The sequence below is a fragment of the Barbatula barbatula genome, assembly GCF_947034865.1.
Source record: "Barbatula barbatula genome assembly, chromosome: 8".
NCBI lineage: Eukaryota > Metazoa > Chordata > Actinopteri > Cypriniformes > Nemacheilidae > Barbatula > Barbatula barbatula.
In genome coordinates this window covers 15,844,272-15,870,997 of record NC_136771.1, presented here as the reverse complement: position 1 = coordinate 15,870,997, position 26,726 = coordinate 15,844,272, and the positions used below count along the sequence as shown (strand labels likewise).

At 37.8% G+C, this 26,726-nt stretch overlaps 1 protein-coding gene across 1 annotated transcript; it reads left to right on the top strand.

Annotated features, from left to right (window-relative positions):
• Positions 1-70: 70 nt before the first annotated feature.
• pwp2h (PWP2 small subunit processome component) lies at positions 71-24,989 on the top strand. Its single transcript, XM_079462130.1, has 21 exons — positions 71-253; positions 421-533; positions 647-741; positions 847-946; positions 1,742-1,885; positions 4,035-4,170; positions 9,126-9,391; positions 9,609-9,752; positions 9,840-9,910; positions 12,946-13,082; positions 13,159-13,307; positions 14,846-14,993; positions 15,202-15,352; positions 16,286-16,466; positions 16,730-16,877; positions 17,068-17,176; positions 17,437-17,502; positions 18,227-18,445; positions 22,626-22,776; positions 22,863-22,937; positions 23,192-24,989. The coding sequence occupies exons 1-21, from the start codon at positions 236-238 to the stop codon at positions 23,304-23,306; spliced, it is 2,736 nt and encodes a 911-aa protein (XP_079318256.1). The 5' UTR covers positions 71-235; the 3' UTR covers positions 23,307-24,989.
• Positions 24,990-26,726: the final 1,737 nt, after the last annotated feature.

The following is a 26,726-nucleotide window of genomic DNA, read 5'->3' as shown; positions in this document are numbered from 1 at the left end:
TGGGACAGTAGTGTAAATGGTTGATAATTGTTTTTATTTTGAATAATATTGTATTGTTGTTTTTCCTAAGGGGGCTTTTATTTGTCATTTCTATCGCTGAAGTACTTTTAGTTTGGTATGTTATGCTCCGGAAGTGTATCTGTACACACGTGCGTTGATGTATTGGAGCTTTTCACGTGTGGGATGTTTGCTCGCGTCTGATTATTAATAACACAGCGCGGCTTTTTAAGAGAACATGAAGTTTGCTTACAAGGTATGAGAAGTACTATTTAACGTGTATTTTCTTACGATTTTAATAGTAATCATATTTATTAAAAGTCGCTTGTGTTGATCCTAACTGCAGGTTCATGGCAAATAGAAAAAATGGATGGCTTAATTTCAAACTGAAAAAGCTAAATGATGAGGTGTTTGTCTTTTCAGTTTTCCAACTTATTAGGCGCATTTTATCGTCATGGGAACTTATCTTTCTCAAAAGATGGCAATTCTGTCATCAGTCCCATCGGCAACCGCATCTCCGTTTTTGATTTGAAAAAGTAGGTGTGACGTCAATGTGTGGATTCAAAGATTTGCTGTTTTGAACAATCACGTAAACAAATGAAAGTGTTACTGGCTTTACTTACGGTGACGTACTGTTGTATTTCTTCAGCAACAAATCGGAAACCTTACCTGTGTCCACCACAAAGAACATCAGTTGTGTTGGAATATCTCCCAATAGCAATCTCGCCATTCTAATAGATGAAGGTATGTGGAAAGTATTTATGGTGTCGCACATTCCTGTCATAACTTCATAAAGATATGTTCTGGCATAGTAACAAATTGTTCTGGCATTGCATCCATGTGTTTCAGATGGAGCAGCTATACTGGTTAGCCTGGTAACTCGAGCAGTACTCCACTATCATCACTTCCATAAGCCTGTGAACAGCGTTTGTTTCTCTCCTGATGGCAGGTAGACCATTAACACCTTATGCACAGCGGCACTTACATCACTCAAAACATCAGCTGCTCCAAAGACCTGTATCACGAAGCGAGATGAACAAACTCTGAGTTGCAGAGTAAACTGACAAGAGTTGACAAACCTAACCTGGTTTAGATCAGGTTCAGCTGTAGCACAAGGCTGGGAATTGAAAGTGTGACACGTGCAGCAAACACATGGAACATGGAAAGCATCGTCAGTTTGATCAGATTGACTTCTCGCGAGTATCAGCGCAATTCACTTTTCTGTTGAAGTTGAAGAGAATATTATGAAAAAAATGTAATGAATTGATAAACCCTGCTGCAGTGAAAGTTTGAGAAGGCAGCTACTGACAATATCAATACAGAATCAACTGAATTTAAATGATTAATATAGGTTTACAATGAGATCAAACGATAATATGTATGCTTCATTTCTTTAAAATGCTTTATATAATAAAGTTTATTTTTATACGAATATAGTTCATTTAAATATTTCATATGAATTATAAACTCATAATTATTATCATCAATAAATGTAAATAAAAACACTTAGCAGCAATATATTTTCTCTCTTAACTTTTTTTAATTTGGAGCGAGAGATACATGGGGAGATTCACTGTGTCAGAAAAACTTCACTTTTCTCAGAGCTGATTGATTCAGTTTTGGTTTGCAATCTCTGAACTAGAATAAAACCAGCTCCGGAGCATGTTAGACATGTAGCCTAAGAAACCAGCTTCGTGATACAGGTCACAGGTGTTTTCATGTGTTGTCTTTTGTCTTTTGAAAGGAAATTTGTGATCACAAAAGAAAATGTGGCTCTATTGTACCATGCCCCTGGAAGAAACCAAGAATTTAATGCGTTTACATTAGACAAGAGCTATTATGGACCATTTGATGAAACAACTTGCATTGACTGGACAGATGACTCCAAGTATGTAACAACTTCCTTTTTTCTTTAAATGTATTAACACTTGTAAACACGTGTGCAATAGTGTAGGAGGAATTTGGCAGAAAAATGTTCATGGCAGAAGATGATGTAATTGAGAGCATTGTCTTGAGGCAAGGATTTAGAGCAGGGGTGTCAAACATACGGCCCGCGGGCCGTATCCGGCCCGATAAGGCGTCCAATACGGCCCGAGGGAAGTTTTGAAAAATAATACAAATATGAAATAAAAGTTTATTATTATTTTTATTAATTTAAAGTTTATTAATACAATCAGGTTTTCGCTGCCATTATTATGTTTTGTTTTATTAATTTTTTTATTTTATCATTGATCATTTAATTGGACTTCTGCCGGAACCCCTAACAAGCATGCGCATTCTAAAGCGCCGCCTACATTTCGAAAACAAAGTCGGCTAAGTTGTGCGGCAAGGACTAGTGATTTTAAAATGTCCAAATAAAGAAAACTGACGGAAGAAGACGTATTTCTTCTGTGAGTTCAACGGTAGGCCGGTATGTTTAATCTGCTCACAAGCCGTGGCTGTGCAAAACGAGTAGAATATTAAACGGCACACACGCAGAGAAATATGATAAATACACTGGATAACTTCGAAAAGTCAATAATTTAACTTTAGCCTCGGAAAAAAGCAGTCAATGATCACAAAAACAACAGGGACTGATGAAGCTGTAAAGCTATTTGATTGCCAACGAAATCGCAGCGGGATCAAAGCCGTTTTCAGAGGGAGAATTCATCAAGAATCGGTAATGAACATTAACAAGTCCAACCTGCGATCTCGACTCACAAACAGACAGCTAAATGACATCATGAGATTGATGTGGTTGAAAAAAAGAGATGTCAGGAATTAAAATCATAATGCAGATGCGATCTAGATCTTTTGTTGTTAAAGGGAATTTCTAGTATATATTTAATGTTCATATCCAAAGTGAAGTTGTACTACTGTACTAATTGTTAAATATGTTAAGGCAGTTTTTCCTATTAGTGAATTATATTGTATAGCTTGTATGGTTCATATTTAATGTGACCGTCTGTACACAAATAGAGTCTGTTGCATTTTTGTCATTACTAGTTTAAAAAGTATCTGACAAAAAATATTCATATTCAAAGGAAAGGGTTTTTATTGACTTTACCTAAACAAAATAGTTTTTTCAAAGAGGAATAAGAGTGTTATTGAACCGTTCTGAGGATTTATTAAATGCACCTTTTACAGAACAGTATGTCTTTCTAGTTTTTTTGCTAATTCATTTGTAATTTGGTGCAATATGGTTTAAAAAAGGTGATTCGGCCCGCACATTGTCACTTTTCTCTCCATCCGGCCCATAACCTAAAATGAGTTTGACACCCCTGATTTAGAGGAAAAATAATTTACATGGTGGATGCAGGTGTGTCCTTGAATTTAACATCACCTTACCATAAAAGGCAGCTCCTCTTCACAGATAATTTTGTTTGTTAAATGTAAAATAACCTGTTCTTTTTCAATATACCCAAGTGTGTTTAAAGTTTAAAATACAGGTTTGTGGCTCTTCATTTCATTTTTTAATTCACCATTGTAATGGGATATTAACTAATCTTTTTTAGAAATATCTATAGGATTTGTATTAAATCTATGATCATTGACTAACATTTATCAAATAGGTACATCAGAATCGATACCCAGCCCTATAATTACTTCACCACCTCTGTGACGTCATCAACTATATTGTTGAACCAATGTGTTTCAAAGGACAAAAGTGATGCGCTAGTTAGTACAACGCATCACTAGAGAAACTATGGTGGTTAAGCAGCAAGTTTACCATTTTTTGAGAAACGCCTCCTTGTTCATTATTAGTTATCTCCATGCACTGAAGTGATGCTGCGTTCCATACAACTTAGATTTCTTAAAATACATCACACAGGGGTCCTCTAAACTCCGTGTGGACCGATGTACCCCACCTTATAGAGGTGGTTTCATTTGATGTCACGCCCAAGTTGTTTCCAGTTAGGTTAGGGCAGTGCTGCCTATTGTGAAATTGTAAATAAATTCTACCAGCATAAACTTGCATTGTCTGTCACCGTACACTGTACATTAAACAATGACTAAGAGGGAGAATGTAATCTAAATCACACTTTTTGTTAACTCAGGTGTTTTGCGGTTGGTAGCAAGGACATGACAACATGGATTTTTGGAGCAGAGAGATGGGCAAATCTCATCTACTACTCCTTGGGTGGACACAAGGACATCATAGTTGGCTGTTTCTTTGAGAAGGACAGTTTGGATGTAAGTATACAAGAAGTATTGTGGTTATAATCAACCTTCAAAATGCATTTCTGCTTAAAAATAACTAAACTAAATTTCCATCTATCATATATAGCCCGAACCAAAAAAAACTATGTTATGTAATTGAGTTGGTGCACCTTTTTTGAATAATTACACAGAATCTTTTTCACTCACTATGATTCAGTATGGACAGTGGACTTTTTAATGTAAATGATGTATAGATTTTGTCATAAATGTATTGCCTCACCGTGACAACACCATTCAAGATATAAAACATCAATTTGCAATATAGCACCTTTAATGTTTTTGCATCATGTTCATCAAGTTTGGTGTCAATTGCATGAATCGCCAAGGAGGAGTATTTGAAGGTTCTCCACAATATCCATAATGGCTTACTTCCTGTCGGGTGGAGTTTATGGGTGTCAGTGCAAAAGTTGTTTGGGCCAATGAGAATTCTATACGCAGCATGTTTCATCCATGTGCTAACATGTGTAGGTGATTTGTGCACCATGTTAATGCAGCCCATTCTAGAAGTCGTTACAGAGCCATCCTTTGCCCGGCCCCCTTAAGGCTTTTGAGTATGTTAAGGGCCCCAAAATGCAACTTTTGCGTATTGTGTGTTTTTGGTTGACGATTTCAAATAACTGCAATTCTTAAAAGTAGCTTATTGAACCATAAACTTAAATTGTATTTATATAGCACTATTAAAACAACACATGCTGACCAATGTGCTTTACATCATTCGCATATAAAAACATAATCTATAACAGTAAGATACACTACATTTATATAAATAATTAGAATATGATTTTTACTATTTTGTATTGCTTTTCAATAAAAACAATAACAAAACTATTCAATTTAAAATATTTATTTAACACTGAACATTGTACATATCAGCAGACAACCAGACATTAAACTAAAGCACAATATTATTTGAATATAACAAATAAATTGTGAAAATGAAATAATCGTATTGATATTCTTTCAATGGCACTTGAATATCAGTGCCAGGTCGGGAAAGAGGCTTTGATTGTTCCTCCAATATTCTAGTGGATTATTGCTCCTAGACGTGGGGATTTCTTAGAGATCTTTTAGAGCAATCTATCTGCTGTTGCCCATTTCTGCTAGGGCTGAACGATTAGTTGCATTTGCGATTAAATCGCGATGTGGTGTAACTAGGGCTGTCAAAAGATAAAAAATTTTAATCTAATTAATCACAATGTTTCTTGAATTAATTTAGATTAATCACAATCCTAAATATGAATGAAAAATTCACATTTTCTGTGTACTGTTCTCAGAACAGAAAGATAAATGACAAGAAGCGCATATTACATTTGTCTCTTCTTTTTTATTAATGACAAATCCAAAAAATAATTGTAATTCTAAACAATTTTGGCAACTTAGCCATTGCTCTTAGCAAATACAGGATAGATGAATGGAACGTTTTTCTTTATGAACAAACAACTTGACTTTCACAGATCTGCATGTGGCTCTTTTATCTGTTAGTTATTCATCTTTTAGCCAGTTGCTAAGGCAAACTAACTGGTTAACATTTTCGGAAAGTAAAGCGGACCGTTTCTTCTGAACAATATGGCCCGCGACTGAGAAGAGTCGTTCACATGGAACCGTGGATGCAGGAGTCGCTAGATATTTGCTGGCAAGCCGGGCCAGCTTGTCATGTGCTCCTGAATGAGCAGCCCACCACTGCATGGGGCAGTCCTCCATACTTATGCTTGGCTCTGCTCTGTACCTGTGTATCTCTCTATCAGGTTGTACCTCTTCATCTGATTCTGAATCTGAGCCCATCTGTAAAAGGTGAGTTTTCTTCCTCGGTGGTCCATCTTGAGAAGTCAGCAGAGACCTTCTGGGTGATTGTTCACAAAGCATGCCTCCAAGTGAGGTCCACACCTCTTCCCTTTCACTCTTGGGCAGACTCTTCAAGTCTTTGAAACGTGGATCCAGCGCCGTTGCAAGCTTGAGCCATGCATTGTTAGTATTTTCTTGGCGGGAGGCTAGTTCTTCCATGAAGATTGTCTTAAATCTCCCCACATATGCAGGGTCTTCTTCAGAGACCTTCATCACTTGACGCAGGTGGCAGAGGGCAGGCAGTACCACTGAGCAGGAGATATAGGCCTCTCCACCCAGAATCTCAGTCACATACCTGCAGTAGAATAAAACGCGCACGCACATGCACACAAACACACACACACAAGGTATTTGAACACTAGTTGGTATGCTGGCAAATAGTTAAATATTAAATTTGAGCTAGATAAGTTCAATTAATTTTTTCTATTTGCACATTATATGAGCATTCCTTACCTGCAGGGCTCTAGGAGAGTGCTCAGTCTCTGCAGTTTGTCCCATTCGGGTGGCGTCAGCATAACCAGTTTGTGGTTTTGTTGGTCCAGTGTTGCTTTTAGTGCTTCTTGATTTCGGTTCAGGCGCTTGATCATTTCCACCGTGGAATTCCACCGCGTTGGCACGTCTTGGATCAGTGGCTCCTGCTGCTGCCCCAGGGCCGCTTGCTGTGCTTTAAGCTCCGTGGTGTTTGCTGCGCTGTGTCTGAAGTGACCGACAATTTTGCGACACTTGGCCAACACATTCGCAAATCCACTATTAGAGAGGCTCACGTTGATGCTTCTCTGTAGCATGTGAGCGATGCAGGGCATGTGCTCGTATGGCAGAAGTTTAGCCGCAGCGGTCATATTTTCGTGCACTGTCAGTCCCTATAGTTGTGATTTTTCCTTCAATTTTCCACTTGTGTGCCACGGTTTGAAACTGTTGAGCACATACCTCTGCAAAGTGACGCTCTTCGGTTTTCATTACTGTTAAAGCAAACGACTTCAGTTTCCAGGTTTTAGTGATGTAATGCGCCGTCACACCCAGATAATTGTTGTTACTCACGGAGGTCCAGTGGTCTCCCGTTAAAGCAACATATTCCGCTGAAGCCAAATCTTCTTCCTTCGTTTTCTTTTTGGCGTCATAAAGTTCGTTGATTTTAGTCATCACTGTGCCTCTCGACGGTGGCTTGTAGAATGCGTCTAAAGTTGCCACTTTCAAAACTTCTGCGAGGCCTGTGTCCTCGACAATATTAATCGGTCTACAGTCCATGGCTATCCATTTGGCAATTGTGTCTGTCAGCTTATCTGATGTAGACTTACTTAATGCCCTGCGTTCGGTGAGGGTGGTCTGACGCATGCCAGGCTTAACACCTGAAGTTGAAGCCCCAACAAATGAATGCTTGGCGTTAAGATGATACTTAAGGCTCGAGGTGCTTCGGTGAAACGAAAAGTCCTTCCTGCAGTGTGAGCAAACCACAACATGTTTATTTACTGTTCCATCTTTGTTCTTTTTATACTCGAAGTGTCCATCCAGAGGGCCAACGGGTTCTTCGGACACCTCCAGCTCCCCCGTGTCAGCCATGTGGTTTACGCGACGAGAAATGAACGCGGCGGGGGTTGAATTGTGGGTAAAATATGGCGAGAATGCGTTAATGCGTTAAAAAAATGTTCGCCATTAATTATAGAAATTAATCATCTCGCGTTAACGCGTTAATTTTGACAGCCCTAGGTGTAACACAATTTTCTAATCGCAAAGACTGCGATTAATTATGCGGAAGAACTGATTGATGTGACCCTGCACAGAGCTGACCAGTACCATCGCAAAAGCATTTTTTTTTTTTTTTTCCCCAAGCTTTCCCTCTCGTGGTGACTGCCTGCGAGTGAAGAGAGCGCGTTGCATCTCTATTGCATCGTGACTGCTTCGTGCTCTATTGCAGAGTGCTTGCTGCGCGTCTGTATTTAAACCATGAGACACGGCTTAAAAGCCTGTTGCACCACATGGGCGCTGCACATGTCTCTATATAAGTGGGTTTCCCACGCGTCAGTTGTATATTGATCTGTTGTACAATGGCCTCAAGCTCGACAGGACGCGGCACTGTGGAAAAATTTGTGTAAAAGAGCAACACCACGTTAATTTTGTGATACTATTTTGGCAGTTCTGTGTGGATGATGCTGCACAGGGTCAGGTATTGTGTTAACATTAACATTAAACACTAAACATTACCAAAAGGGGAAAGATCACTAACGTCATGCAGCACTTACACAATATTAAAAGACTATATATAAGATAATGCATATTAATAGTTTATATTTTTACTTATTTATTTTAAGATTGTCTAGTAAGTTAACAGACAGTGTTTCAGTGCAAAAAAGTAAAAGACTCTTCATTATCAAATTAGTGAGTGTGGTAAAGGCACAGTTTTGTTTTTATATATTTTTTTTATACAAATGGCAACTTGTATCCGATGCAAAACTTTTTAATCGATGCATCGCTAACATTTATGCTGATGAACATTTGTAAATCAATGAATCTTCCCATCCCTACCGAGTAGCAATGAAATGTAAAATCATGTCTCCTAAAGATGTCCTCCAACTGAAGCATATAAAGTGAAAAAAGTATGGGGCCAGGATAGAGCCTTGAGGCAACACCACATTATAGTGATGTGGCTCTCGATGTATGTGTGCCAAAAGTCCCTGCCATATTTCTAACAGTGAGGTATGACTTAAACCAATTCTATTTTTACAACTGAAACATAATTTCAATTATGTTTTTACAATTCTGAAACATAATAAATAAAGCTCAGAACGTCGTCTTTAATTTTTTTTAAATTATGCTCAAACTTCAAAGGGTTAAGGAAAAATATACATTTGAGTGAAAGTTAGGTCTTTTTTATGTATTCCTTATGTATGTCTTGCCAGTGTGACGTCACATAGGGGCGAAATCTCAGACAACTCTGTTGGAGACACTTTCAGACTTATTGGCAAAATATTTTTTATTGGATTTTTGTCAGGTGGTTATGTACTTACTGCAAACATATTTGTTCAAACACCATGTTAAAATAAATTACTGGGATAATACTTCCCCTATAAGCCTTTTCTTTCTTAAAACAGATGTACACGGTTAGTCAGGATGGCACTCTGTGTATATGGGAAAGTGACACAGAGCTAGAGGGCTTGCAGAAAGGCCCAAAATTCTCTGAGATAAATAAGGTGGATAAGAATAAAACAAAAGACACCGAGGACAATGGAGGGTATGACGACATTGAAGATGTTGGAGAAGAGGATGGAGAAACGAGAGGAGAGGTTATTAAAGGAGGCGCAAATGCACCCAAAGAACTGAAAGGCATAAAAAATGTCTGCTATTCACAGTTAAGCAAGTAAGTCACTTTTTCTAATCTACTCTTTTCATTATGTGGTTTTGCTTCAGGGCTAGTAATAAGCCGTGGCTATAGCTTTTAGGCTATTTGTCTGTAAATGGAGTAAACGATTGAATGATTAAATTGTATGCCTAGTCTAAAACATTTTGGAAAAGGGCCCTAGGAATGTTTCTCTAAATCCATTCAGTTTTGTGTTTCTTATCTTCCATTGAAATAGACACTATTTTAACAAGGATGGTGATATCAGCAAGTTGACAGCTGCAGCCTACCACAAGAAAACACACATCCTGGTCACAGGCTTTGCATCTGGAGTCTTTCACTTGCATGAGCTACCTGAATTTGACCTCATTCACTCACTCAGGTAAGGCATCTCAAGTGAATGCTCTATTCGATTGAATGATATTAATTACATTAAATGTAACCATAGATATTTGATGTTTCGTTTCAGTATTTCAGATCAGAGGATTTCTGCCATAACTATGAATCATACTGGTGACTGGATTGGCTTTGGCTGCTCAGGTAATACACATACTGTAACTAGTTTTTTTTCATCAGCAGAATGAGTGAAGTCATCAACATCACTGTTGCTGATGTTCGCTTGCTCTGATCGTCATGCTGTAATGTTCAGTCGAAAGATTCTGAGGGTATGGGGTCCAGGTGGTGTACTATATAGGGCCGGTGGCCATGCCCCTAATGCCGTCTTGACAGACAGAGTTCCATTTTAATTTCTTCTGCCGTTAAGAAAGTGGGGTGATTTGTGCCAGTTTTTACTCAAAGTGACTTTAAAGTAAGGCCATGACTGTAATGCCTTCAACTTGAGAATGTACATATATTTCAGGATGTGGTGCATCCCTGAGAACAATTACTTTGGATCTTAAATCAATTGTTTCAGAAATATAGCTTTTGGGAAAAAAGTGGTCTTGTGGCACAACTTGACCCTGACGCGGGGTGAGTTGTGCCTTTGGGGAGAATACGCTGGGGTAAATTGTGCCAGTGATTTCTGAAGTAAAACAGAACATTCTAATGTTGTGAACTGTAGTGCTATATGAAAGCAAGATAAATGAAATACAAAATTGATCATTTAAGGTTTATTTAGATATTCCAACAGTTTAATAAGGTGACAATAAGTCATATTTTGTAGTTTTTGGGAAAACGCAAAAAGTTTAATACACAATAGGCCTAGCTATCTTGTCTATTCCTTAACATCCCACTTCTCAATGCTGCAGGGGAATATAAACTTCTGCTCCCTTCTGGCTGTACCTGTTTATGGGGTGTGGGTAGTTCCTTGAGCACATCACCTCTAGGGATGACTTCTTCATAATTCTTTTTAAATGTAAAGATGGGGTTTCCATCCACAGACTTCTTACAACTTTGCCTTTTTTTGCTCATGTCTCCACCCTCAACCTTCTCCATCAATCCAACGTAGTTATAGGATTTGGTTTACAAGCAACGTTGGAGATGTCACTCTCTACTGTAGACAGTTGCTTTCTTTTTGGGTTTGGTTGGTTTGGACACTTTCAGAGCCCCTCTCTTCTAATTTTCATTCATTTTCGGTTTTTCAGCCCTATTATTTTCGCTGTTGTGTGTGTATGTCAAATAGTGGAAGTGCTAAAATGTAAGAGTACAATGTACAATTACAAATTAATAATATGTTGAAAATAATCATAAGTGGGGGTGAGTTATACCACTGGCACAACTTAACCCAGGCCCTTTGGCACAAATCACCCCACACCCACAAGTTTGAAAACTAGCATGATCCAGCAGTGAAAAGCTAACATCATGCTTACTGAATATACACATTGTGTAGCCTGCTATAGCTCTTAAACATTTGTGAAATGTTTTTCCAACTTGTCTATAATTGTTCAGACACTACAATCAAAAAACCTTGATCATAGAAATTTTACTTTGAAAGACAAAATACAGATTTTTGAGCTAAAATGTGCTTACTTCTCATGCCATGTGTCTCTCTTCTTTGGAGGATGAGTAAAATTGATGGCTTTTCAAAATTATGTGGTCACATGACCAATTTCTTCTATGGTTTTCCAAAAACAAGGGGTGGAACTACTTCCCCCCTGGCACAAACCACCCCACTCTCCCCTACATTTCTGTCATGTTTTTCTTTATACTAAAATGGTGGGCAAAGGTGCCCCAGAATCATTTGTTTTCCTAAATTCTTCTAAATATATCATTTTGTGTTTAACAGAACAAAAATAATTATACTGTTATACTATTAGGCCACGTTTACACAATAAAAAACGGAAAAGTTTTTCTTTTGCGGTTTTGAAAAGTTTCACGTACACATGACAACGTTATTAAAAAAATCCGCGTTTACACAGATCCGCAAAAATGACTAAAACGCTGTATTACGACATTACTTTTTAAAGAAAAAATAACAGAGTCCCTGACGATTGATTGACGGTTTATTGGAAGGCTTACCTCCGTCGCTAAAGAGACCATAATGCAGAGCGCTAAATTTCTCCTCATTCATAGTGAAGAGAAGCGTGTGCACATAAACAAACAAGATGGCGAAAAGTTTGGACTTTCTAAAGGTTTCCTTCAAATTGTACCACCATCAACTCGTCCTCCCGGGTCTGATCCAAAAGCGCCGTTTAAAAACCCTTCGTCGCCGTGAATGAGTGCTAAGATTTTGCTGTAGGTCTCCGCTGGTGTTTATAGCACTGGTGTAGTAAATCTACACTTTGCTGGAGAAGCGTTAACAAACTATTGCGCAGCGCAAAAAAAAACATGTAATCCGCCATTTATGTATTTATTTCTCCTTCGTTGTGTTTGGATTTACACACGCATACCACATGCGCACGATGTCGTTTTCTCATTCTTCCGTACTTCGGGGATAACAAATGAGAACGCTGTGGTTTTCAAAAACTTGCACTTTGAAACCCGTTTTAAAAAGTTTGCGTTATCAGTTATACAGTTTCCATGTAAAAGAACAGCCGAATCGCAAAAATGTTTTGCGCTTTCACTTGAAAACGGTCTCGTGTAAACGGCCCCTTATATTATAAAAATAAATTCTAGTCAAGGGTGCCCCAGAAATATCACTTGCTAACACACTTCCAAATATTTCAACCAAACAACTGGTTTGGAACATCTTGACGGTGAGTAATTCATGACAGAATTTTTATATCGTGGTAAACTATCCCTTGAAGGAGCGGTAATATTATAGTAAGAACCCCTTCTCTATGTCAGAAGGGGAGCGAAATCTGATGGGCTCATTTTCTCACATGTTTGCAGAGGATGGCAAAACAAAGTTACTGTGTTGTCCTTCATGTTTTCTGGGTTGGTAAATGCACTGGGGACCCGATTATAGCAATTAATCATGGAAAAAGTCAGATTATTATGACATGTCACCTGTAACAGTACTTGATAGTAACACACTCCAAATCAGGGTTTCCACATAAACATTGGTGGGCCTCAAGTTTTATTTTCCCCTCGTCTAAAATGTAGTGGTTTTGGGGATATGAGGTTTCCACATAGTGACAATAGGAATTACAGTCCACATACTGTGTGCAATGATACCTTATTGTTCTTTGTTGGAGGTCTGGGTCAGTTGCTGGTTTGGGAATGGCAGAGCGAGTCATACGTGTTTAAACAGCAAGGACACTTCAATAACTTGAACTCTTTGGCTCATTCACCTGATGGACAGTATATTGCCACTGGAGGGGATGATGGCAAGGTAAATCTTCCACAGTTTTTTTATTATTAGGATAAATAATAAATGGCAGATTAATTTTTTTGCTATTTCTTTTCAGGTTAAGGTGTGGAACACTAACAGTGGCCTTTGTTTTGTGACATTCACCGAACATTCCAGCAGTGTAACCAGTGTTGCCTTTACGTCCAGTGGCTTTGTGGTGGTTAGCGCATCACTAGATGGCACCGTTAGAGCATTTGATCTTCACAGGTATCATATGTATATTGTAAGAAAAAATGTTGTGAAAGTTTAAGGTCAAGAAGTTTATTGGATTTAGCAATAACGAAGTACATAATATTCTCTGGATTCAACAGGGCAGATTCTACACTTCTTTTTAGCTATTTAACACTTAATTTTAACATTAACAAATCTTGAGCCAATTTACGGGAGTATAATGAGCTTTACACAGGGGTTCTAAGACTTGTTAGAAGAATCTGTTGACTGTGGAAGCAGTTTTTGATGCATTACTGGCCGATGGTAACAGTTGACATGCCAGTTAGTTAGTAATTATTAAAGATATAAAGAAGATATTGTAAAGAATGTTGGTAACTGGACAACAGCAAGTACCCATTAACCTGCATCGGCTTTGTGTCCATACAAGTGCAGTGAACGGGTTCGGCCGTTGTTTGGTTACCAACATCCTTTAGGATTATTCAATATATCAGAGATATAAAGAATATATTTTAAACTAACCTGTATGTAATATTGGGAGGGTAGGCCACTACTCACAAGTGTCTGAAATGACTTTGGTCCAGCACCTGAATTGGTTTTCCCAACCAGAATCAAGATAACCGCGTCATCTTTTTTGGTCCTTGGGTGAACCAGAATCACACGTTCTAAACATCATGTTTGAAAGGGACAACTGCAAAGTGTCTGTCAAAGAGAAAATGGCGTTTATATTTATTATTCAGGTCACCTGTGTGATGGAAATGGCTATGTTGTTAGACACAGTTGCTAGTCTCCCTTTTGAATTTCCACTTCTAGAGCAATGCCCTTCTCAGTGAGTAATGCACTTGGGTGCAATTGATATTGGTCTGAAGTTTCAGTCGCAGAAGCTGTAGTTTACAGAGAATATTTAATCATTATTTTAGAGACCGATCAAATCGCTTCATAATACGTTAATATGTTGTCAGGAGCCGTGGGGATTACTTTTCTATTGCTTGTATCTGTAATAACTCTCTTAACATCAGTCCCGCATTTTAATTTTCTCAATGAAACCAAAACTCCAGTTTGTAATTGTAACCATTGTGTAATCTGCTAAAGCAGCAGGATTAGTCTGAAGGTGATCAATGAGATTGCTGGTGTTTCCACCTTTGGCCATGAAATCTCTAGAGATACTGACGGCAGATTGGTTTTCCGTAGTTTTTTTCCTGGCCACATCATGCAAAAACCAAAGTAGTTCCAGATTTCAATACTTGAATTGCTTTTTTTAAATAAACTGTCACACTCACGAAAAATGAAGTAGAATCAGACGGTCCGAAAGATGACTGAAATCTTATAAGGGCGATCTTCACAGGCTTTCGTGCCCTTAAAGGGCAAAGCAGAAGGTTTCACAGCACTCCAAAAAACGTTCTTTTTGTACTTAACTTTGTATGTAACTGGCATGCGCACTTGCAACATTAGTTACGGTTCTTCTGTACTGACGATACTACCGTTTTGAAGCTTTAGCATCCTACGGTCGCACCGGTGCACTGTGTAGCCCTATTTTGTAATATTCCAATTAAGATTTATTTACTTTGTTGTTTCAGGTATCGTAACTTCCGTACTATGACATCCCCACAACCTGCTCAGTTTTCCTCACTGGCAGTGGACAGTAGTGGGGAGCTGGTGTGTGCAGGTTCTCAGGACTCCTTTGACATTTTCCTTTGGTCTTTGCAGACTGGGCGGCTGCTAGAGGTCAGAGACCACTGAATTAGTGTGCTGTTTCCTAGTCCCTTGTAACATGCATGTGTAATACAATTTTTGATGGTGTGGATTATGATGATTTTTCTGTCCAGCAAATGCAAACAACCAGTTTGAAATACGTTTAAGAGACAACTACAGTCCAACTATGTCCAACTACAGTCAGTTAATATGTAATGCAGTTTTTACTCATCTGGTGCAGGTGCTCAGCGGTCATGAAGGTCCTGTCAGTAACTTGTGCTTTAGCCCAGTCCAGTCTGTGCTTGCCAGTGTGTCATGGGACAAAACTGTCCGGCTGTGGGATATGTTGGACAGCTGGCAGACCAAAGAGACTTTGTGGCTCACCTCAGATGGTAGGTTCACAACATGTCAGGTGGAAACCTGGTGACAATTAGATCATAATTGTTTTTGTAAATGCCACTAACTGGCAGCAGAAAGTTACTTGAGCATTGCAGGCTACAGAGCTTACGACAAAAGGGGAGTACTTCATTTGTCACACCTTTTTTGATTTGGTCAAAGACAGACTCCCTTTGGTATGAGTCTACTAAAGTGAGCAACGCAGAACATCGTGAAATTACTTTAAACAGATCAAGTACCACTCTGGTAACAGATTGCAACCCTCTTACTTTTTTGTGGATGAAATCATGCTGTGATGGTCTACTTTTACTGATTCTGTACCACCCTACACACCCCACAACTCAATGTTAATGTTAAATTATTTTTGAAATGTAATATAAAGTAGTAGTCTTGAAATATAAAATAGTCTCTTGGCAAATCGTAAAAGGACAGATCGCCCTAAATTAAAAATAAATCTGTCTTCATTTACTCACCCTCGAGTTGATCCAAATCTGTATAAATTAATTTGTTCTGAAGAACACAAAGATATATAAAATGCTTGTAAACAAACAGTTTTTGGACACCATTGACTACCAAAGTAGGAAAAATTACAATGGTAGTCCAAAGTGCCCTAGAACTGTTTGCTTTCATGCATTCTTCAAAAATATCTTCTATGTTCAACGGAACCAAAAATATATAAAGAACATTTTTCTACTAGGTAGTGAATGGTGGCAAAGAACTGTTTGGTTACAAGCATTCTTCCAAATATCTTTCTCTGTGTTCATTTGAACAAAGACATGTATACAGATTTGGAACAACGGAGTAGACGATGACACAATTCTTGGGTGAACGGTTCCTTTATTTCTTTCTGAACAGAGTTAGGAATCCATGTTAAATTACAGGGTTTTGGATAATTTCTTTTAGTTATATCTTTACCTGCACTTTTTCAGGACTTGCTGTAACGTTTCGTCCTGATGGTCAAGAATTGGCAGTGGCCTCCCTAAATGGTGAGATCACGTTTTGGGACCCTCAGACTGCAGCACAGACTGGCGCAATCACTGGTCGTTCGGATTTGCAGATGGGACGTAAAGAGACCGAGAAAATCACTGCCAAGCAGTCTGCTAAGGGAAAGTACGTTGTAAATGTTAACCAAGAGAAACTATAAATAGCTGAATGGATTTTTGTTATACAGCCTGCCAGCAGTATGGTAATAGTAACTAAAATAGGTTCTTTGTTCATTTGGAAAAAAACGATGATTGGAATTTTAAATTGTTACTATCTTATTGAAAAATGATAAGCAGGACATTAGAGCACATTTGAGGTGCCTAAAATGTTCCATACCTAAGAATCCATACCGAAGTATTTATCATTGTCTCTTCTTCTGATCTTTATAGGTCCTTTACCTCCTTATGTTACTCAGCAGATGGTGAATCAATCCTTGCAGGTGGACAGTCAAAGTTTGTATGCATTTATAACGTTAAGGAACAGATTCTGATGAAGAAGTTTGAGATTTCCTGCAATCTCTCTCTGGATGCTATGGAGGTACATATTTGTGGTTGAAGCTTATTTAAGCGGTCTTTCTGTATTTGGAAAATGTTTAACTTTTTTAAGGTTTAAGTGTGTTGTTCATGGTGTTTTGAGTAAAACATGGCAATTAAGAATGTCAAACAACAAATTTCATAATAATGTTTGCCGTTTTTAAATACGTCAATTCTGTTGTCTCCTTTTTTAGGAGTTCCTGGATAGGCGCACGATGATAGATTTTAGGCATCGCATTTTATCAGATGAGGGAGCAGGGGATGGAGATGAAGTGGATCTCAGTCTTCCTGGAGTTAGGAGAGGTGAACCCATATGTCATATCCATTCAACAATAAACATAGTAGACATTATAGACTGATTTCACTCTGCCTCCATATTGAAATCGAAAAGCGAGTAGAGATGTGAAGAAAACCGGAAGGGCAGATAGATTTCAATGGTTTGGACAATGATTTATGATTTTATGTGAAAATATGAGTATGTATGTCAAATCACATGAGCTGTGAGTGAAATCAGTCTAAAGCTAAATCCGGCATACATCTCTTTCTCTCTCCTCATCTCACAGGTGATATGAGCTCCCGACACTTTAAACCGGAAATCCATGTTAGCTCTCTCTGCTTCTCACCAACTGGTAATGTTTTTGCTCTCTTAGCACAACATAATACAGATACTGAGAGACAGGACTTCAGAAATAATGCAAAACCTGAAAATATCAGCAAAATTTTGATTATAAAATAAGTATTTTGAAAATGTTAAAAAAAGTACCTATGGTTAATATAAATGTTTCTTCTGGCTATGCTAATTTCAAAATATTTATTTAATTGTCTTGAAACAAATCATTATCCAGTAATTGAAAAAATCATTTAAATCTATGTCCAAAATCGGGGATCCTTTAAAGCAGGGGTTTAAAGAAACCAAAATTTTCAGCCCTTGACCCCCAATATAACAGTGCTAGTGAATGGAGACCCCCACTATCCTCATTTGTTAAAGTATACAAACGTTGCACGCAATTGCACTAATGCACATATTCTACCCAAACGTGCATAATGACAATACCAAAGAGCACAGTCCAACATATTATTTTATAGTTATTTACTCATTACTTCACTTTTTGTAAAATATAAACTATGAACTATTACTACAGATGGCACCTTGAAATAACGGCACTTCTCCTCAGCACGCCTCCCTGCGTTGTCTACGATATTAATCAACATTTAATTTAAAGTAAAAATATCCTAAATTTAAAGCTGAAAAATAATCTGTGTGCAGATGGGACTGTTTAACATGGTGCTGTAAATGGACTTTTACAGCACTACAGCCCTCCCGTCCTTGACTTTTAAAATTGTTGTTTTCAGGGCGCAGTTGGGCAGCAGCCTCTACTGAAGGTTTGCTCATCTATTCTCTGGATGCATCACTAGTGTTTGACCCCTATGATCTGGACATGGATGTCACTCCAACATGCATACAGCAGCAGACAAAGAAGAAAGAGTGGGCATCGGCCATTTTGCTGTCCTTTCGCCTAAATGAAACGTCACTCATAAGAGAGGTTCTGGAGGCAGTGCCGTATGACCAAAGTGAGTTCGATTTTACAACTGCTATGATCTCTAAAGACGTAATTTTTTTTGCTTTTTCTAACTTGTCCTAGAGTGGTTGCCTGACTTAAACAAAACTTTGGTATGTAGCATCTGGAGATTATATTTATAGAGTGCACCAAAATGGATGAGAGGATGATAGTTTGCTGAGAAATGGGTTTGGGCGATCTTCCATCTCCTATTATGATTCCAGGAACAGTTAAGCAGGTCGTACAGTGTGACGAAATGATACGGACACAGTTGGCACGCATGGGTATGAAAATACTTTGGCCTAAATGTGAAAAATACCATCAGGTTCATGACACCATCAGAAATTGTTTCCATGGTGACTTGTGAAATCATAATCAACCAACTGAAAGTTACCCAGTGTACTGATGCCACACTGATGCCATTGTCAATGTATTAAGTTTACCCTTCAAACAGGTTCTGGAACCGACATACGTCAAGTCAGCTTTATTTATATAGCGCTTTTTACAATTTTCATTGTTACAAAGCAGCTGTACAAGAAAACATTGACTATAAGTAAAACATATAAGGTTATGAAAGTCAAAACATCAAATATCAGACACACAATAAATTCCTATATGCAGTTTTAATTAAATAAGACTATCAAATTCTAGCAGCCCCCCCCGGCCAGGCAAAACAGTGCAAAACAGTATGCAAACGGTGGCGAGGAACCCAAAACTCCATTGGAGGAGAAAAAAAACCTCAGAGGGAAACCAGGCCTAACCAGGGGATTCCAGTTCCCCTCTGGCAAAAACTGCAGCCTCTGCACAAGCTCGACAGTGCTTACACAACAAGGCAAAATAAAAAAAGTTAGATTTAAAATTATCATTAATAATCTAATAGTGGCTGAAGTTTTGTAGAGTCGCCACGTCCTTCGTCCAGCATTTGTCAGTTCTGGGAATGGATTGTTCTATTCAATTCAATTTTATTTATATAGCGCCTTTCACAATTTGCATTGTTCCAAAGCAGCTTTACAGGGGGAAAACGAAAAACCCAAGAAAGGGTAAAACACACTACATGGTGTTTTATATAATAAATCCAATTATTCTAGTAAATAATATCTAATGTCAGCATCTCCTGGTGGTTTATTTAGCATATTTGCTTTAAGTGAATGCTTGGCTGAAAAGATGCGTTTTTAATCTAGATTTAAATTGGGCGAGTGTGTCTGATCCTCGAATAATATCAGGAAGGCTATTCCAGAGTTTAGGTGCTACGTATGAGAAAGCTCGACCCCCTTTGGTGGATTTAGATATTCTAGGTATTATCAAAAGTCCTGCATTTTGAGATCTTAGAGAGCGTGATGGGTTGTAGTATGATAGAAGCTCTGTTAGGTAGGTAAGGGCTAAACACTTTAAGGCTTTATAAGTGATTAAAAGAACTTTAAAGTCAATACGATACTTAATGGGTAGCCAGTGAAGGGTTGATAAAATTGGGGTTATGTGATCGTATTTTCTGGACCTGGTTAGAACTCTGGCAGCTGCGTTCTGAACTAACTGTAGTTTGTTTAATGATGATGCAGGACAAACACTAAGTAGTGTATTACAGTAGTCAAGTCTTGAGGTCATAAATGCATGAATAAGCTTCTCCGCGTCAGCAACACACAGAATATTTTGTAAATTGGCAACATTTCTTAGGTGGAAAAAGGTTTTTGTGACATTTGAGATGTGATTTCGAAATGGCAGGTTGCTGTCTAATATAACTCCTAGATCTTTAACTGTATTTGTCGGAGTAACAGTACATCCTTCAACTTGCAGTTTATAATCAGAAATATTTGTTTTGCGTGTCTTTGGTCCGATAAGTAATATTTCTGTTTTATTAGAATTTAAAAGAAGGAAATTACAGGTCATCCAATGACGTGCGCAATTATCTTATCAGATTTTCCTGTGGTGGGATGTGTGTTAAGAGTGAATGAACCTTATCGGAAGAACATCGGAGCCTCCCCTGATCGTGTATTGTAAATATTCAACATTATGATCAGAAATCCTGATATCTGTGGGAAACCCAGATGACAAACGCACAGAAACTCTTGTTGATTGTCACGTGGAACAAAATGATACCTTATCAGAAAGCCAGCTGACAGAAGCAAAACTACTGTAGTCATGACTTCAACCAAAGCCTTTTCTTTCATCTGTCAAAAGCATTACAAACACTATCATCGCAATTATGAATATCAATTTCAAAAATCAAGTTATGTGCAAGTGATTGTAATGGTAGGAGCTGAAGCTTTAAGGTAGAACAGAAAACATAGGTCCAGTGGAGCCAGTTGACCCTTTCAGGTGATATCAGCAGCTTTTTACAAAAAAGTATTAATATTCTTTAATTACTGTGAAGACATGAATACAACAATATTTGAAAGTTGCAATAAAATTAGCATTTAAGGTGGCACAGCATTTAAAGGGTCATTTGACGCTGTTAAAACGGATATTATTGTTTGCTTTAGATGTAATACAATGTGTATACACGATTTAAGGTTTAAAAACACCGTTTTTTTCTAAAATACCGAGCATGTTTGTATCTCCTCTTTGCTCCGCCTCTCTGAAACGTGACGATATTTTACAAAGCTCATCGCTCTGAAAAGCCAGGTGTGCTATGATTGGCCAGTTCACAAGTGTGTAGTGATTGGTCGAATACTGCACAGAAATGTAGCGCATCTTACCATATTCGGAACATCAGGTTCCAAAACTCGTCGAGACTCAAAGAATACAATTAATTCCATTATAAACACAACATTTGTTGCCTCTAGTTCGAACAGAATTACTGATTATTAGGACTTATGTTGTCTTTTTTCCACGTTGCACGCGTGTTTGCATTTTCAGATCACACAAAGAAACAACATCATCAAACTCCACTCGCGTTAGTCCGTAACAAAGTCTTTTACAATGAAAATATACTTACAGTCGCCAGACAGTCCTGGCAGATTTTTACTGTTGGAATTGCCGGTCTTGATCTCTCCCAGATTCATGAAGCAATCGTTGGTGAAATGCGCTGCACACACTTGAATATTCAGACTGTACTATTCTGGAACAGTATTGTCCATAAAATGTAACCATTTGTTTTTAGTTGCCTCGTCCTTTGGAAGGGCAAACGAAGAGGCTTTTGTTTCGCAACGGAACACACCGCTACATGCCTGAGACGGTACAATGAGATTTACAAGACAACCCACCTTACTTGCGTTTACATTTAATGCCTTAAATGTACTTAAATTTTAGCTATTTTACGTGTCTAATACATGCATGAGCAACTTATAACACACCAAAGACAAAGAAAAACACGTATTTCCGGCGAATCACCCCTTTAATAAAGACTACGCTGCTTGAGCAATTTCTCAATAAATAAAATAACATAAAAGGTTTAATGTACACATTTGTTTATATTTAACTTTTATATAATAAACATATAGTGATGCATGATTTGAGGAAAATGTCACATTGCAATTATTGAGGTAAAAATTGTGATGTGCTATTGCGATACGATAAACTGGGTATGATGAGTCAACTTCGTTGAGAAATACAAATTTCAGCATTTTCAGTTATCTATGTGTGCCTTTTCCTTGATATCAACTGAGATATACAGTTCAAACTGGCAACAAGAACTAGAATTGTACAACGTTTTAAAATTAAAATAAAACGTTATAAAATGAAATAACAGTAACATCTTTGCATTACTGAATTAAATTAACTTAAAATAAATATATATTCTCCACAGTACAGGTAAATTAAACAAATTACTCAACCAACTGGTTGAATCCTCTTTCTAAAACATTCTATTTAGTACTTTATTTACAACTTTAGTTTAGCAAACTCTGCACAGTACCTCTCTCTGCTCAGTGTTTGATATCCTAAAACCAAAATATCGCCAAATAACAGCGGAAGCATTTTTTTCTGGGCACCGGTTCAGTGTCAGTCAGTCTGCTCTGCATCCATTTCTCCCGTCTCCACACAGCGCAACGCAAGTCACGTGACCAAGCACACGCACCATTGCCACACAAGACGACTTTTTTGGCATAGAAAATGGTCATATATCTCTTAGAATGGATGTCTTGTCACGTCCACAAATGCACTTGTTTCTTTACATGACGGCAAAATGTTGCGATTATATTAATCGCATAGCCTGACAATATGATTAATCGTGAAGCACTAACTGTCTGATACTTTAGTTGCAGTGGTATGTGGCTCACTGCCAGATGTCTATGTGGATAAACTTCTGGACTTTGTGGCATCAACACTTGAAAAATCTAACCATCTGCAGTTTTACCTAACCTGGACTCGGTGTCTTCTCACCCTGCATGGACAGAAACTCAAGAACAGGTCAGTGAGATTTTGGTATGATTTCACTGTTATCAGTTTGTAAAACCGAGGTTATCTGTATTATATCGATTGTGTCTCATATCCAGATCTGGAAGCATACTGCCTTGTGTACAGCAGCTGCTGAAGAGTATTCAAAGACACCATGGGGATCTTTCTAAACTGTAAGCATTACCTCATGTAGTTTTTTCCACAATCGAGTTTATGCATTTAGTAATCTTTCTTAATAAAGGGTCAAGGTCTTGTGCCGATCCCACACCCCTCACTCCACCCTGCTCTCTCCTTTTAGAAATCTTAACTGTCCTGTCAAATAGAGGCATAGAAAGACCGAAAATATAACTTTAATTACTAAATGCTAAATTCAGAAATGCTTTAGGCTGTATCTTAAACTCATCACAAATTGTTGTTTTCTTTGCAGCTGTGACTGGAATATTTACAACATTTGCTATGCCACTGCTCTGTCTAAACAGAATGGCAGAAATATAAAGGAAGTACATGATGATTCAGCCAATAATGATGGAGTGCTGAAATGAAGGTGGTAAACGGAGCCATCACATCATCAAAAGAAATTGAAAGCACAGTGGAGTGCGGGACAAGAAACTGATGTATTTTTTTCTTATGTCTGTGTCCTTTGTCATCTTTTAGAACTAGAAGATAAAGATTGTGTATGTGTGTATATACACAACTGATGATACACTTGTTGGCAAGACATTTTATTCTTGTATGATGTGTTCTAAAGAAAATTCTAAATATTGATTCGTAAATTTCAGTGGTTCAGACTCTGTTTCGTATTATATTTTAAGTTTAATCTGCTTGATGTTTAGGATGCAAGTATGGCTTTATATTCTGGATATTTGATCATTCGAAAACGGGTTTCAAAATGCAGGTTTTTGCTTTTGTAAAAACTGTGATGTCATGCACGTGTATTACGTGTTTAGGAGGCTTTGCCAGAGGTGTTAGGTTCCCACCTTATTGGACGGTTTTTAATGTGCAGGTACATACATATATTGTATTCATGTACTTAATCAAATGTTCAGTTGTGTTTGTCCGCATCCAATTCATGTGAAATCCCATAACCTGCTTCTGCTCTGCTTTTGATGGTAAAATATCTTTCAACAAACTGGTGTAACACCAACTTCTGTGACCATCAAATAATTGGAAATTGGGATTAGGGCAACAACAGTGCTTACTACAGCCAGACAGTCCCATCATTTGGATTTGGCATCTTCAAGTTTAGATCCTTTGGAACATCACACTGAATTGAGTAATATTTACACATTTTGAATATGCATGTGCACATTTGTAAGTCAAGGTTGTTTTTATAGCGCTTTTTGAAATTTACATTGTATCAAAGCAGCAGTACAGGAAAAACAGAGTTTTACAAAGTAAATCAAATATATACACAGCTTACTAATATAGTAATCCTCTACCTACTGTTAAGTACAGTAACTCCGACTGCGTTTTCAAAAGTGAACCGCGTATTAAAGAGAAAACATTGAAGTAGTACTAGGCGGGTGTATTAAAATGGCAATGCAGTAATAAGAAGTTCTTGATTCCATGAAGTACCACGAGATGGATCAAGAGGAAAGAACCGAAATCGAACACTTTGGGCCTCATTCATGTAACAAGAGCATAGCAAGTTTTTGTGTAAATCGAAACGAATAAGAACATACACAGACCCAAATAGTGCAAATGGAGGCTGTTGATGTGTTTTGAAATTATTTCAAGTGCTGGGTAATATCTATACCTGCCAATACTGTCGTTTTGTCATTTCTCATGGAAACTCTTGTAATGTGAACCGGACAGAAGATCCCCGAACCTGATATGCTGGGTCTCAAATGCTGAGAGGAACGGTCATCATTATACACCATAAAACTATGTATATACACCGAACAAAATTATAAATGCAACACTTTAGTTTTTGCCCCCATTTCTCATGAGCTGCTCTCAAATATGTAAGACTTAATATGTACACAAAAGACCTGTTCACAAATCTGTCTAAATGTGTGTTAGAGAGCCCTTGATAATACATCCACCTAACCGGTTTGGCATATCCAGATGCTCAATAGACAGTATGATTATTGCACAGGTGTGCCTTAGGCTGGCCACAATAAAGAGCCACTCTAAACATGGGGGCAAAAACAAAAGTGATGAGTTTAATTTTTGTATATGCAAAGCCTTGCTCTCATCTGAGAAATAAATAGGTACATTTGTATAAAATCACAGGCTTCACTTATCCTGTGCGAATGCGCAACATAATATACGGATGTACAGAGGTCATTTCTAAATCACCCAAGGTCCCCAGATAATACTAATCCTGTACCAATACGGTTTAAAGGGGTGGTTCGCCGGAAATGCGTGTCTTTCTTTGTCTTTGGTGTGTCATAAAATGCCCATACATTTATTAGACACGTAAAATTGCTAAAATGTTTTCCCATAAGTCTTATCACATTCCCTTTTTACTTGTAAACTCTCATCAGTTTGTACTTTCTTGGTTTTCACAACTGATGAATCCCAAGATTTCAGAGCTGCTTGGCGTTTAAAAGTAAAAGTATTAAATGCTGCCAATAATACTAAAAGTTTCCAATCCTACTCAGCAGTTGTGAGTACACGATACAAATCACATGTCACTCGCAGCATCCACACGTTGGCTAGTATCCTCTTCGTTCTGTCTACAAATGTGATAAAATGACGCAAAGACAAAAGACACCAAATGCGTATTTCCAGAGAAACACAATCCGACTAGGAAAATTGCAAACCATTATTACAAGCTGTTCGTGGTGAATCAAGCATGGGTATTGACACTATTTTAAACACTTCTCTTTCGTGCACTTGCTAAATAGTTGGTTTTAGTTCATTTTTTATAAAAAATATAAAGTACACTTTAACACAGCTGTCCAATCACACTGGAACAGAGGCGGGACAGAAAAATAGCATACCCAGGTAGCAAACAGACGTTGGCCCAAGTTTTTTTTGTTGTGTTGGGCCAACGTTGGCCCAACGTAATTTTGTCCGTTGGGCCAACCATGTTATTGGACGGCCAGCAGACCTTCTGCCAACCTAAAAAATACCTTACCAACCTTCTGACAACTTAAAAACCACTAAAACAACGTTGGGCCAACGTCGGCACCCAACGTTGGCCCAACACAACATTTTAAGATTGTGAAATTTTAGATTAGATTAGATTCAACTTTATTGTCATTACACATATACAAGTATAGTGTAACGAAATGTAGTTTAGGTCTAACCAGAAGTGCAGTTAGCAAATGCAGGATATACAGTTAGAATAAATACAGAATACAATAGTGAGAATATAATACAGTGGGCATGGACTATAAAAATATTTTGCAGTAGGAATGTTCTATGAAAATATGACAGTAGGTATATACTATGAACAATATATACAGATGACTATATACTATGAACATTAATGTACAGGTGGATATGAACAGATAATAATTTAGACTACAATAGTGCAAGTGACTTAGGTATGCATAAATTATTGACATTGGCTATTAAAGTTGCAGTGCAATAGGTGAGTTAATGCAGTTGTTGAAGTTGCAGCTATTAAAGTTACGGTGCAGTATATGAGTTAATGCAGTTATTAAAGTTACGGTGCAGTATATGAGTTAATGCAGTTAATAGGTTGCAGTCCAGAAGATGAGTTAATGCAGTTAATAAGGTTACAGAGCAGTAGATTAGTTAATGCAGTTACTGAAGTTACAGTGCAATTGATAAGTAGATGCAGTTAATAGAGTTACAGTGCAGTTGATTAGTTAATGCAGTTATTGAAGTTATAGTGCAATTGATGAGTAGATGCAGTTAATAGAATTACAGTGCAGTAGGTTAATGCAGTTATGGAAGTGGTCCATTAGTGCAAATGAGCATTCGGTTAAATATTCCTGGTGTGTAAGTGAGCAGTATAGAGTGCAAATGATGCTGTGTGTGTAAAC

Bases quoted from the DNA above. Each gene is read 5' to 3' on its own strand.
- pwp2h (XM_079462130.1), top strand. The intron at 17,503-18,226 runs GTAATGTTTTTG...TGTTGTTTTCAG, and splicing joins TCTCTGCTTCTCACCAACTG to GGCGCAGTTGGGCAGCAGCC. The intron at 18,446-22,625 runs GTGAGTTCGATT...CTGATACTTTAG, and splicing joins GGCAGTGCCGTATGACCAAA to TTGCAGTGGTATGTGGCTCA.